This window comes from Columba livia, chromosome 1, assembly GCF_036013475.1.
Source record: "Columba livia isolate bColLiv1 breed racing homer chromosome 1, bColLiv1.pat.W.v2, whole genome shotgun sequence".
NCBI classification, from domain to species: Eukaryota; Metazoa; Chordata; class Aves; order Columbiformes; family Columbidae; genus Columba; species Columba livia.
In genome coordinates, this window is record NC_088602.1 from 58018855 (window position 1) to 58032132 (window position 13278).

A 13278-nucleotide genomic window follows, 5' to 3' on the forward strand; every position below is an offset into this window, starting at 1 on the left:
GGCAGCCAGCTGTGTTGCACGCTGCAATGCTGTGAGCATAGAATGATAGAATCATAGAATGTCCTGAGTTGGAAGGGACCCACAAGGATCATCAAGTCCAACTCCTGTCCCTGCACAGGACAACCCCACAGTTCACACCATGTGTCTGAGGGTGTTGTCCAGTCTCTTCTTGAACACTGTCAGGCTTGGGGCCGTGACACCTCCCTGGGGAGCCTGTTCCACCACCATCTGGGGGAAGAAACATTTCCTGATGTCCGACCTAAACCTCCCCTGGCACATCTTCCTGCCATTCCCTCAGGTTCTGTCATTGGTCACTAAAGAGAACAGATCAGCGCCTGCCCCTCCTCCTCCCCTGGTGAGGAAGCTGTAGCCACCATGAGGACTCCTTTTAGTCTCCTCTTCTCCAGGCTGAAAAAAGCAAGTATCTTTAGCTGCTTCTCATATGGCTTCTTCTCCAAACCCTTCACCAACTTCATAGCCCTCTTCTGGACACTCTCCAATAGCTTTATATCTTTTTTATTCTGTGGCGACCAGGTTGCCTTGGGGAAAGGAGGGGAGGGAAGGTGCAAGGGGAGGTTTAGGTCGGATATCAGGAAATGTTTCTTCCCCCAGATGGTGGTGGAACAGGCTCCCCAGGAAGGTGTCACGGCCCCAAGCCTGACAGTGTTCAAGAAGAGACTGGACAACACCCTCAGACACATGGCCCTGGGGAGCCACCGGGATGGAAAAGCTCCATCAGCCAGACAGGGATGCTGCAGCTTGGGGGGGCACTGGTCCTATCTCGTCAGGGCAGCACATTTCCCCCACCATGTTACGTGGATTATCCCCAAGCAGACACCCATCAAAGGACAGGGGGATACACATGCCTCAAATATTTATGGTGCCTGCACTTTGAGAATGAGACAGTACATTCACATCTGTGAACGGGCTACTTTTAAAACATCAAAATAAACCATCTGGCCGCACAACTGTTTCTAATTACTTCCCTGCCTAGACTGTAAACTTTGGGGTTTGGCACCGGCCTCCCTCCCAGAGCGCTGCCCAAATCCCGCTCCCAGGCAGCTAATCCCAGCCATCGACACGGGGGGAGCAGCCCTGGAGCCGGGCTTGTCCAGCTCACAGGTCTCCGCACGCCTGGTGTCTCTGTCCGGCCGTCTGTCCGTCCGTCCATCCGTCTGCAGGAGTGCTCCGGGTGTGGCACAGCGCAGCTTGCACCATGTCCAGACAGGGGCTGCCGGGGCTGGCGGTGCTGCTGCTGTTGGTCACCCGGCTGCCGGCTGGTCACCCCGCACCACCGGCCGGGACCCTGGCCCTGCGGTAAGTGCGGCTCTGAAGCCTCCCGCAGGGGCGGATTGCGACTGATTCACGAGTTGTCAGGAGTGTGGAGGCTGGGGCTGCTGAGGGAGCAGTGGGGAGGTTTGTGATCTCTTCCTCTGCCTGTGTGCAAGTTGCTCTGAGGGAAGGTGCTCTGGGTCGCTGTGAGCCTCAATAGGTGCTGTGCACACTGCAGGGGTTATTTGTAATGAGGTATTTCATGCCAGAAACACAGACCTTTATTGCAGTGAAGGGGGAAGAGCTGGGTGGTGATGACTCTTTACACCCAAACCTCTAAATTCTGCTGCCTGAGTGGAGCAGGCACCTCAACACAAACCCCTGTGTATTCCTGCTCTTTGGGGCAGTGGCACAGCAAGGCACACTGTCCTCTGCTCTTCCCCTCCACCAGTGTCAGCACCTGCCTGCTCCAGGAGCCAGCAGCTCCTTGGCTCCAGAACCTGCAAAACCTAGTGTCTGAGAAGTGCAGGTAATAGTAACTTTAATCCTCTGTACTTCTTAGCATTGTGATCACCTATTTTTGGCTTGGCCAGTCCTTTGTTGTCTTTTTCCTGCAATCCAACTCCTGATGAGGCAAGGTGAGATTTTACCTGTGTATGTCCTGAAAGTCCTGACTTCTGTGTGCTCCAGTGCACAGTACAATTGCATGACAGAGCTGCAAATCTTCAGATCCAGCATCCAGATTCTGCTGACTTTACTAAAACCACTGCTGCAAACTACACTGCTGCATGGAAAGCAGTGATCACTTTGGTTTCATTTTCCAATGAAAGCATGGATCCTATATATCTGACAACCAGAAGGATTACTTTGGCACATATATTGGAACAACCATAGACTTTCTTTTGGTATGCTACCTAGAAGTTCAGATATATATATCTTTTCTAAACATTTTGGAATAATTCGGATCAAAATGTTTCATGATAGATGATCCAAGTATACATGTATATGCATATACACCAGGTATGCATAGTGAAAAAGATGAGCCTAATGCAGCTAACAAGGTAAGTAAAAAAGAATATAAACATTGCTGCAGGTAGCCATGAGATTTCTGATGAAAGAGAAGAAAATTGGGTGATTTGAGGCAAGTAATAGTTTACAACCAAAACTAAAGTGTTGTCGTTAAAACCAATATGTGGGGACTGTCTGAAGCCATGGCGGGAGGGTGGTTTCCCATGAACCAAGCTCTCATGGGGTCTGAGCTGTGGCCTCCAGCTTTGAGTGCAGCTTATTCTCTCTGCTGTCCTCCACAGGAGTGGTTTGGGTAGTTCTCCTTCGTGCCGGCTGTCCCAGGCTGAGTCGGAGCTCAGGTGCCGCGTCCCGGGGGGGAAGCTGTGCAGTGACAGAGGCAGGTGCGAGTGTGGAGTCTGCATCTGCCAAGTGATCGAGGCCGGCAAATACTACGGTCCGCTTTGCGAGTGCCACGACTGGGTCTGCGAGGTCTACGATGGGAAGGTCTGTGCAGGTAAGGAAGCTGCAACGGTGACAGAAACTTAGAAAATTAAGAGTGTATATGATAACCAGAAACATGTTGGGAACACAGCACACTGATATAGTAGAGACACGGTTACATTATATGCTCCCAAACCATGAGTCTAAAATCCTTGGGCACATCCAAGGATTTCACCAAACTAAAGCATCCATGCCAAACCCACTGCCTCTGCCCTAAAATGGGACTTTTCCCAGACTGAGCTGCTTCTGCAGCAGAGGCAAAAGCAGGAGCTGCTTTGGGTTGGAGGCTTTGCAAACGGTGTTGTAAATCTAATACAGGACACAATATTGTTTGCTTTTTTCATATAATACTGCTGCATTTGAACTACGTGCTTAGTGATGGCATATGGTATCTACCAAAGCTTTAAACCACCTCTGCATAATCAGTTTTGTCCTGTCATTATTTTTTTTCCTCTCTTGCTAGGAGGAGGAATGTTTGCTGTAACAGGTGTATAAATAAGAAAACTATGTTTTTCTCTAAGTAATGATAATGCTTTCCAAATAGAGACTTAAAACAATGTAATTGTATTGTGGTTTCAGAGATTTCCCCACTGACACTGTATTCTTTAATGACAGATGAAATAACATACATTTCTGAGACAGAATTTAGTCCCTGCCAGTTGTTGGAACATGTTGCTTGGTTTGCATCTTAACATTATCACTCTTTCATCTTTCCAGCTGTCTTTACTTGAGTTTCTGTGCTATTTTGGTCAGATTTTGGACTTTTTTTTTTTTTAAGCAGCTTAGAATAGGATTTTTGAAAAAAGTAGGCAGAAGAAATACCATCGCATTCCTAAAGGGATTCAGCTTGGAGCTTGATGAAAGGGGCCACAAGAGTACTTCATTTCTAGCATCCCTGCTTCAACAGCTTTACCAGTTTCACACAAACGTGTCATCTTTTCAGGCCAAAAACTGCAATTAGGTCAATGGGAATGTTACAGGAATTCTGCTAGTAAGAGGATAATACAAGTGCGTTCCAGCAGTGGGCTTGGCAAATTTTGTAGGAAAAAAAGAGCAACTTATTTTAGCAACAATGTAGCTAAGAATAAGAAGTCCAATAATAACATGAAAAGATCAAGGATGGGATTATGAGAAAAATATTTGCATTTGGCACGTATGGCTTTAGAGTTTTGTGAAAAACTAATTTATAGACTCTGTAGTCAGCAATGTCAAGTCCGGTTATGTAAGGAATATTGGGACTCTGCTGATCAGTTCAGTGCTTTGCTGTCCCAAATGTGACATTTTTGGTTGGTGGTGTGATTTCAGTAAAGTTGCTATTATTGCTGGGGTAATTGTATAAGGTGAAACTGAAAGATCCTCCAATTTTAATATTCTGCAACAAACTCAACTGTTATGTTTCAGTTAATGTCACAAACAGCGGCTGCAAGCTCTGTTCGTGCTTTGGTGGAAAGGGGTGCTGACAGGACAAACAAAACCAAGAGATTTCTAAGAATATTTAGCTTTTGTGTAGGACTTCATGGAGCAGTTCCAAGATGTGAATGTTAAGTAATTAAATATTTTTTAAAAAACAATTTTTTGTAGTCATCACATTTTCTAGATGGAGTATTGAGGCTGCGTTGCCATTGAGATGTTAAATAATTCAAGTTCACTCTTCTGGAAAAAAAAAAGTAGTAAAAAATGCAGTACAAAGTCACGGGGAGGGAAACAGCTGTGAAAGGATTAGGGGTTTTACTTGTTTGGGTTGTTTTTTTTGACAATGGTGCTGATAGTCCAGCTGACTTTGTTGGAGTCCAGGGCTGCCCAGCACTGGAGGTGGGTGGCCCCAGGTAACTCCTTTGGGGCTGTGAAGTGGGATTTGGATCCAGTGGTGAAACTCCTACTTTCAACCTGTGCTTGCTACCCTCTTCATTCCCCCCACCACAGTTTTAGTCACTTTAAGTTATGTGTATAAGGGAGGATGGGAGAATAGGAAAGATAGGAAGATCTGGTATAACTGGCAGAAGACTGGTCCTTATGTTGCATGAATAACACACTCTCCACACAACAATCCTTCAGTAAACCACTACTTCTGGTGTTTCTTAAAATTACACAACTGACCTTTTTTCTGTGTATGACATACTTCGCTTTCTTTGCATTTTTGAGGAAATTTTTTTACTTGTTGATGAAATTGTATTTCCTCTGGGTGAATAACCAAAGATTCTTACTGCAGTTCTCTTAGTGTTTCTTCTCCTTGTATCTATCTATCTATCTATCTATCTATCTATCTATCTATTTATTTATTTATTTTTACCTATTTTTTATTTGGTGTCTACTGTCCTATTTCCTTGCTGGTCTATCCTGATGAGTACAACAGCAATTGCTGCTTAGTGGTACCACATACAAAACTTCCAGACACTGAATGAATATTCCTCTAGAGAGCCATGGTATTTGAGACTAATGATCTTTCAAACAAGCTACTTTTCAAGCTGCCAGAAGGATGCTTTTTTTCAAGTGATTGATGTCTGATGACCAGTGATGTTCATATTCAGAGTTGGACAGGCAGAGTTGTTTGAGTCACTTGTGCCAAAGATAACTGTGTTTCCCTGCCAGTCACTTCAGACAACCCTCCACTTCCCTCTCCTGTCTCAAGCTAAACAAAATACTGAGGTGCTCAATATGCAGCTCATTATCCTTAAGGTGCTTTTTGGGTCAGATCCACCTTCTGCACCAGTCATTAGACACCCATATTCTGAAGAGGGAAGGCCTGAAGATAAAAAAAATGTCCATCTATTTATGATTTGCTTTATCTGATCACCTGGTATAAGCAATGGAAAAGAGATTAAGCTATGAGTAGTGAAGAAGAGCAGATACAAATGTCTCTGTACTTTTTACTCTCCCTTGGGACTTCCCTGCTGTATTTCACTTTCATGATGTTTCCAGGTGCTTTGGAAGGAATTCTGAATATTTTTTTGCCTTTTATTCCGCTGAGATTGGTAAAGAAATAGGTGATCTCTGACGGAGTCAGACAGAAAGAAGAGAAATAAAGTGCTGTAGTCCACATCACCGAGTCCATTGCCCTTCTCAGTGGCCTTTTAATCTGCCTGCCATGTCACGGGACATAGAGGAAAGAAGAATAGAGTACCATTACTGCAATTCTCTTTGCAATTTTGGTGACATCTTTATTTTGTCATTTGCTGATGGTCTTCAAGGAGTTGCACTAAGAGGAGGAAAAATGCAAAAACACTGAAACAAAACCCCAAAGGATTTATGCTTCATTCGGGGCAGAAAATACACTGGTTGCTGTTTGTTTGCAAATGGTAGTTTTGACCTCAGAGAGTTTATTTTTGCCTCAGGCTTTCTTAGCATTTGTGGAGTCTGTATTGTGTGCAAAGGAAAGTGGAATGCGGCACTAATTCCTATCACATCGCTGCTTGATTTTTTTTTTTCCTGTGGTTTTGCAGTATAGAGGAAAACCCATTTTAGTGAGTTATTTTTTAGTTAATAATTTTTACTGTGCCTGTGATTAATGAACATAGGCAAAGTAAACTAAGTGTAGACTTCCATGGCCAACTGGAGTAGGAACACTTTAGATGTTCGTAGATAATGGACCATGGAAATGACCGGCTGGGACATGAATCAGTATGATTGCACTACTCGTGGTTGATGAGATCAAGGGGCAGATACAATTCAGTGACAGCATAGCGAGCAACATATGAAGGTTTCTCTTTGCTCAGGACTATATTCATTGGTTTTGTTTTTCCATAGTTATTAGGATTGTATAAAAAATGTTTCTTCCAAAATGAAATACCTTCTACATGTACTGAATAGCTGCACTGCATGGTTCACAACTGCCATAAGCAGTTGCTGGGGAATTTTTGTTGCCACTGTTCAGGCCAGTGAAAGATTTTTCTGTTTCTTTCTCTAAAGCTGTAGTTACTGTAAGTGCTGTTCCTATTTTAAGACTAGTTCAGCAATGTAATGGCAGTGTTAGCTGTAGGTTTCCACAGCCGTAAGTGTTATCATAGTTATGTGAAGGACAGAACGATATCAGTGCCATTATTTTCGCCTCTATAAGGCTTTATACTATGTAGAGAGCACACATGAAAAATTAAATTGACAAGGAGTGAATGCAGAAATACAAGATATATCTGAATTAAAATATTGATGTAATACATAGTTATGCACCCGTGTGAGATTGTGTGAGCTCTATATATCAGTTGGAGAGACTTAGGAAATTGAGAATGGAATTTTGAGAGCATTTTGAGCTGAGGACTGCTCTTTGCAAAAAAGCTGAATAGTGTTTTTAGGCAGAGCTATCTTAGTTGAGCTGGAAATGCTTTAACAACTGAACCTTTGTATTTGTACTGAAGGGAGGTCTGACACACTGATTTTTCATTGAGCGCCATTTCTTGCTAAAAGTGCGAAGAAAAGCCAGTCTGTGATCTGCATTGATTGCCGTTTGATCCCAAGAGAAGTTCAAAGCCCTGGATTTTGAGAACAGGTGTAAGCCTCTTCTCTTTTAGAGGCTACATTTGTGAAGATTCAGCTGTGGCACATGTGCTCATTGAAGACAGAGCCTCCTAAAAAAAAAACCAAACAAGTTAAAAATAGGGCAGGAGGCTACTGATCAAAATGGAGGCTGCAGTTCTTCTCTGACCTTGTTTGCTTTAGTCTGGATTTCAGAACTTGGCTTCAAGTGACATTTCTTCCCAGAGCCGGAGTTTGTAGGTGTGATAATAGCATACATATTCATCTCAAAACAGGTCCCTCAGATTCTAGGAGAAGTGAAATTGTGATAGCGTAGACCTCATGGCATACTTATTACTTTGCTAAGTGCATGTGGTCTCAGCAGACTTAAAAAGCTCAAGCTAAAGCCAGTGTTATACTCAGCTTTATGGTGTTTGTACCTGGTCTAGGTAAACTCCAGTAGCCTTTGATAACTCCACAATAGCTCTAGTTCCACAAATGCAGCATGTACATCCCTGGAGGTGTTTAAAGGGTGATGAGGTTCATACAGACATGGTTTAGAGGTGGACCTGGCAGTGTTAGGTTAATGGTTGGACTCAATGATCTTAAAGGTCCTTTCCAACCAAAATGATTCTACGATTCTATAGCAATGGAGACTGAGGCACGAGGAGGCAGCTCAGAGAGAGGCACAGTGCAGAAAATTACTAGAAGGGAGGCATTTTAAAAGTATCTTATTAAATGCTTTGTTGCTAAATGCCTAGCCCTCATTTTGAGCACATTTATTCCTTTGTCCCTTCCAAACTATAGCACTCACGTGCAGATATTACTTGTAGCAAATTCATACTAGTTTGAAAATTAAATGTGAATATGCTGGGCATGTGGAAGGAGAGGGGAGCAAATTAAATGTGAATATGCTGGGCATGTGGAAGCCAGAGGGGAGCAACATCTCCTTCACCGTTTGCCCTTTTTTAGACTGGGGTGACAATCTTACCTGTTGGCAGAGAAAAAGAAAACCATGGTGCACGTTTTGACGTTGTGAGTGTTCTGAAGTGAGTTTGAAGTTTTATGCCATTCACAGGCTGATAAGGAGCTGAAGTCTTTTTTTTATTTATTTGAAAACATGCCCTTCATGACAAAACTGCTTTCACAGACTGAGCCCTTTGATGAATGCTTATGTTTCATTATAATTAATATGAAAAAGTTACAGATGATAGAAAAGAGATGATGTACTTAATGTTACACAAGAGTGTATTAATGATACTACCTGCTTCAGCAGTGGATGGGTGTCAGCAAGTGTTCTTATGACAGCCTTTGTCAGACAAACTGACTGGCTTGGTAAGATTTTCTATGCTTATTTAAAGGTGGCTTTTTCGTTGATAGCTGGTCCCATAAGGGACTTCAAACCATCCATCACTTCTGCCAATGTACTATAGACCTTTCAGTGCAGGTATTCACAGGTAGTATGCCTGGACAAGGAATATGTCACTGATTTAAAAATTTTCCATGAGATTTCTTAGGAGGAAGGAACACACTGCTAGTGCTATCCTAGGAAAAAGGGCAATTTGTGCCTAAAAAGGACCAGTGCTGGTCTTCCATGCAAAGAAAGGCCCTGAAGTATGTATGTGGTACTGGAACTTATAAATGTTTTAGCTAGAGTATGTGGTGAAGGGAGGCCGCGTTACTTTGTGGTGCATTGCAGTTGTATTGCTGGAGTCCAGTTTCCTTCAGAGCTGGAAGGACTGTGCAGAATAAGGCAAAGGTAAAGGAGCTGGAATTCTGTGTGGGTTTGTGTTTGTTTGAGGTTGGTTTTTGTTTGTTTGTCTGATTATGTGTGTGTGTGTTTTGGGTTTGGTTTTGCTTTCTTTTTTTTTTTTTTTCTTTTATTTGAGTTTTTTTCTTTGAATTCTTGGAGGTTTTTTTACTTTTCCCTAGAAAGAGATTATTGTTTTGGCCCAAATCACTTGCAAGTCCTGCTCATACCTGTAACTGTAGATGGAAAAGACACATGTCCAAACCCAGTGAAGTATGTTTCCTCTGCTCCTCTGTTCCAAGTCTGAGTACATAATGAAAAAATGTTCTTCTTTTAAACAACATTTTAAAAGGCTATTTAAAAGCTTCCTTTCCTAGTGATAGTGAGTCTTTATTTGGTGGTAGGGGGTTGTGAGTTGGCACACAGGGAGTGGGCTGGAACACCAACTCAAGCAGTAAAAGAGCAATTACATTCCTGAAGCTTTTAAGACCTGCTTCACCCTTCTGCCTGTCCACCTGACTAGCAGCAATGCTATAATCACAGAATCATAGAATAGTTTGGGTTGGAAGGGACCTTCAAAGGTCATCTAGTCCAACCTCCAGCAATGAGCAGGGACATCTGCAACTAGATCAGGTTGCTCAGAGCCCCATCCAGCCTGGCCTGGAATGTCTCTAGGGATGGGGCACCTACCGCCTCTCTGGGCAACCTGTTAGTTAGAGGCTATTGAATGCAAAAATAGCTGGGCACCGTGATGCATCTTTTCATTTTGCATTCATTATGGTTTTCTGCAGTGGACTTACGCTTCAGTGACAGGAGGGAAATGGTTGCTTCCTGACATTTGAAACTGTTTAGTTTACAAACTTGATAATGTATTTAAAGCAAGATATGAATGTTAATAATTTACCTTAGTCCATTTGTCTGTCTGAAATGTGGGGAACACATATGGCAAAGAAGTTTGTTGTCATGTAACACAGGTTTCTTCATGCCGTATTTCCTCACTCCAAGTGTTTTAAACTATGTTTTGCAGAAGGTAACTGGGTATTTGCTAAACTCAGTGGTTCAAGTTCATTGAGTCTCAGAAGTCAGAAGCCCCATTTATTAAGGAAATACTCTTCCTCTCCAGACTCATTTCTTATCTGTCCTTTCCCATTCAGAAATTCTCGGATACAAGCAGAGCTGGTATATAGTTTGAATAGCCTTACGTCAGATTAAGATACAGGCGTTTCTTTTAGAGATGAATAATGAATGGCATTTGTCTGTGATGAGGAGTAAAACTTACATAATCAAATCAGTTTCTATATCTGTATGTTCTAGTGTGTATGTCCTCTTAAAAAAAAAAAAATAGGGATTTTCTTTGTCTTTTCAGTTGTACACCTATACAGTTTTTGACTCGTCCTGGGAGTAATTCCTGTGACTTTTAAACTAGTAACAAATCTGGATGTCTGAAGCACATTTCTGTTGTGAATAACCTATTTTCCAACGCCGTAGTTCAGAAGATGAAATGTAACTACTTTCCCTTTCTTTCTCATATAGCCATCTGGTGATTATCTTGTTAACTTTGGGGAATCTTTGAGTCACATAACTGTAACCTCTTTTTCCCTCTAAACAGGGTCTACTGGATTCTTAGGGACCACAAGCTTGTGATAAAATCAGCTGGTAGTGTCATGCTGATACAAGCAGGATACGTTCCTCCACTCCAGAAAAGAATACAAACCCCACATGTGCGAACATGTCTGGTATATGGCTTCAGACTGTAATGATCACAGCATCCAGTTCTGATATAAACTTTTCTTTGCAGTTCTTGCAACAAGTTACGAGAAGGTATATACTTTTATTCTCATATTGAAGAGGTGGGAGTCAGAGAGCCAGAGATCAAAAATATGCCTGCTGATTATCTTAGACTTATGGTGAGACTCAGAAGAGAGCCCAAGTATCCAAATACCACTCAAGAACTCTCAAACCACTGAGTCCCCATCGGGTGTAAGAACAAAATGTGATAGTATGACAATTATCAGTCAAGGTTGTGTCAAAAACCCTCTTTCCCCTCCCTGCCGCCCCCCGCCATGTTTAGATGCTAAAATACTATTTAATACAAAAAACAGTAATTTATTTCTTTTCCAGAGAACCATCTGCACATTGCATACTACTTGTATTCCTGTGTATCATTATCTGAGAGTAGCTTTGATTTGTGAAAATACCCAGTGTGTTTCCAGCTTAAAAGTGTTCCACCTGTAAATAAGGAGATGTATTAGTAGCAGGTCAATCCCACAGAGAATCAGTCAGACAAAGTTTGTTCATTCTGAATATTCTGAAATAATTTTGATTAATCGAGCTAAGAGTAACCATTTTCAAAGCTATTCCAGAATGGCAGGCTTTTAAACAGAAAGTAGGTTTTAAGTTCACATCCTTTTAAGCTTACCATGAAAAGTTTATAAAGAAATGTTGACAACTGCAAGTGAAGTGACGTGGCTGGTAGACTGTGCTCCAGAGAACAGTTCTCAAAATGATGGTTTGTAAAGTCATGCTCTGAAGGAGAAGTTCTCACCTCTCACTTCAGAAACAGGGCAGAAGTGCAATGGAGGACGACCAATTTCTTCTTATGAGTGTACTTGCAGGACATCCAAATCATGCTGAACAGTGGTGATGGCATGACAAAAATCCATATAAGAACATGTTGCAGTGTGGTCCTCCTGAATGCTTTTGTGGAACTGTGTCTTTTAATCGCTATATGCTTTACATGTAAAAAACCACTTCTGCATGTTCTCAGAACATACAGCACTGATACCCTATTAATCTTCACTGACTTGGTTCTTTCTCAAGCAGTATTTAAACTGGAAAGAACAGTGGCAATGAATTAATTGTACAACTGTAGCCTGACTTGCAGGCTGAAACCTTCCCTCACAGAATCCTAGAAGTCAGTATTACAAATTTACGTAGTTTTTGCTTTTGTAGTCAAGCAAATTCTAGGGTGAGTAGACAACCAGTAAGAAATGTATTTAAAACCAGAAAATGGTCTTGAAACAGTTAAAGTATTGTTGTAGGACTGGTACTTCTAGTGACCATCTTTTGAAAGAATTTAATTTCATTCTCACTTCTGTTTCAAGCCAATGATAATTGTCATTACAAACACAGCAAGTGTCATGAAGCACAACTCCCAGTTTATGTTCAGGAAGAGATCCAGGTGCCGGCTATCACTGAAAGAAAATTGCCCATCATCTCCAGAAAGGGCAGTTTCTCTAGATGGGAGTTGAGAATGTAGGAGCAACTGCAATTGAATACAACTACTCTCCATTTATGTAGGTTTGCCTGCAGTCTATTTGTGGAAAATTTTTATTTAAACCTGAAAGCCCAAGTGTCATTTTTTACAATTATCTTTTATAGAAAAGAAAAAAAAAAGAAAAAAAGATAAAAAAGAAAAAAAAAAGAAAAAAAAGAAAAAAAGAGAAAGAGACCAGTTTTAGCTGACCCAGCTCTCACTTAGCTTCTTGGTTCTAGCTGATTCAGCCACTGCAGCTTAACCTAAGGCTGGAATGCCCTGGATAGCTCTTGGAGCAATGTCTTTCCTGCTTCTGTTACTGTAAAAACATCTGAGAACTACCCAGAAGAAATCTGTTCCTTCACCAACCCCAGATACAGTGAACTTTTCATCTCTTTCCCAAACATATCCCTTTCTCATTCCCAGGGCTTTAAGGCACCATCTTACGGTGAGAGGGACTGATGTATTTCCTACTGACTTTTTTTTTTTCCACCCACAGCTGCTTAATTAGGTGAAGCATTGAGCATTGTTAGAACATATCATTGGCATTAGTTTTAAACTGCTTTCTGTTGTATGTGGCCTCTTCTAAACAGAGAGGCTTAAGTGTGGCCTGAATTTCTGTATCACAATAAAAAATAATTGTGCAAGCTCTTTTCAAGATTTATAATGCCTAACTTCCTACTAGCTTTGTGTATGAGACACACAAATTCAACAAAAAATTGATTGGAGATGGGATTGGCAAAATTACCAAACCCCAGTCAGGTACTTTGTTAGATTTAGGAGTGGATGTTGTCATTCCTCTCTACCCTTCAGCTTAAAAGAATGTTTTAATAAAAGCAAATGGTGTGGATTTTTTTTTTTTTCTTTTTAATCTAAACAGAAACCTGTGTTTTCTGTTGACATAAACCCAGTGAAATCAATACAATTATTCCAACAGAGAATTGGTTTCACAGAATTTCCTTCCCTTGTTTGACTGGAATCTCCAGTTATTAGTAGACAAAAGTCACAACAGCAAATGACCCTGTCATTTACCTGCAAATGGTAA

General features: G+C 41.6%; 1 protein-coding gene across 1 annotated transcript in view; it reads left to right on the forward strand.

Moving 5' to 3' along the window:
- The first annotated feature begins 1055 nt into the window (after positions 1-1055).
- Positions 1056-13278, forward strand: part of ITGBL1 (integrin subunit beta like 1) — a 142477-nt gene continuing 130254 nt past the window's right edge. The window contains exons 1-2 of the mRNA XM_021280694.2: positions 1056-1317; positions 2583-2794. Of these exons, the coding sequence (XP_021136369.1) occupies positions 1217-1317; positions 2583-2794 (313 nt within the window). The 5' untranslated portion in view covers positions 1056-1216. The remainder of the gene's footprint in view (positions 1318-2582; positions 2795-13278) is intronic.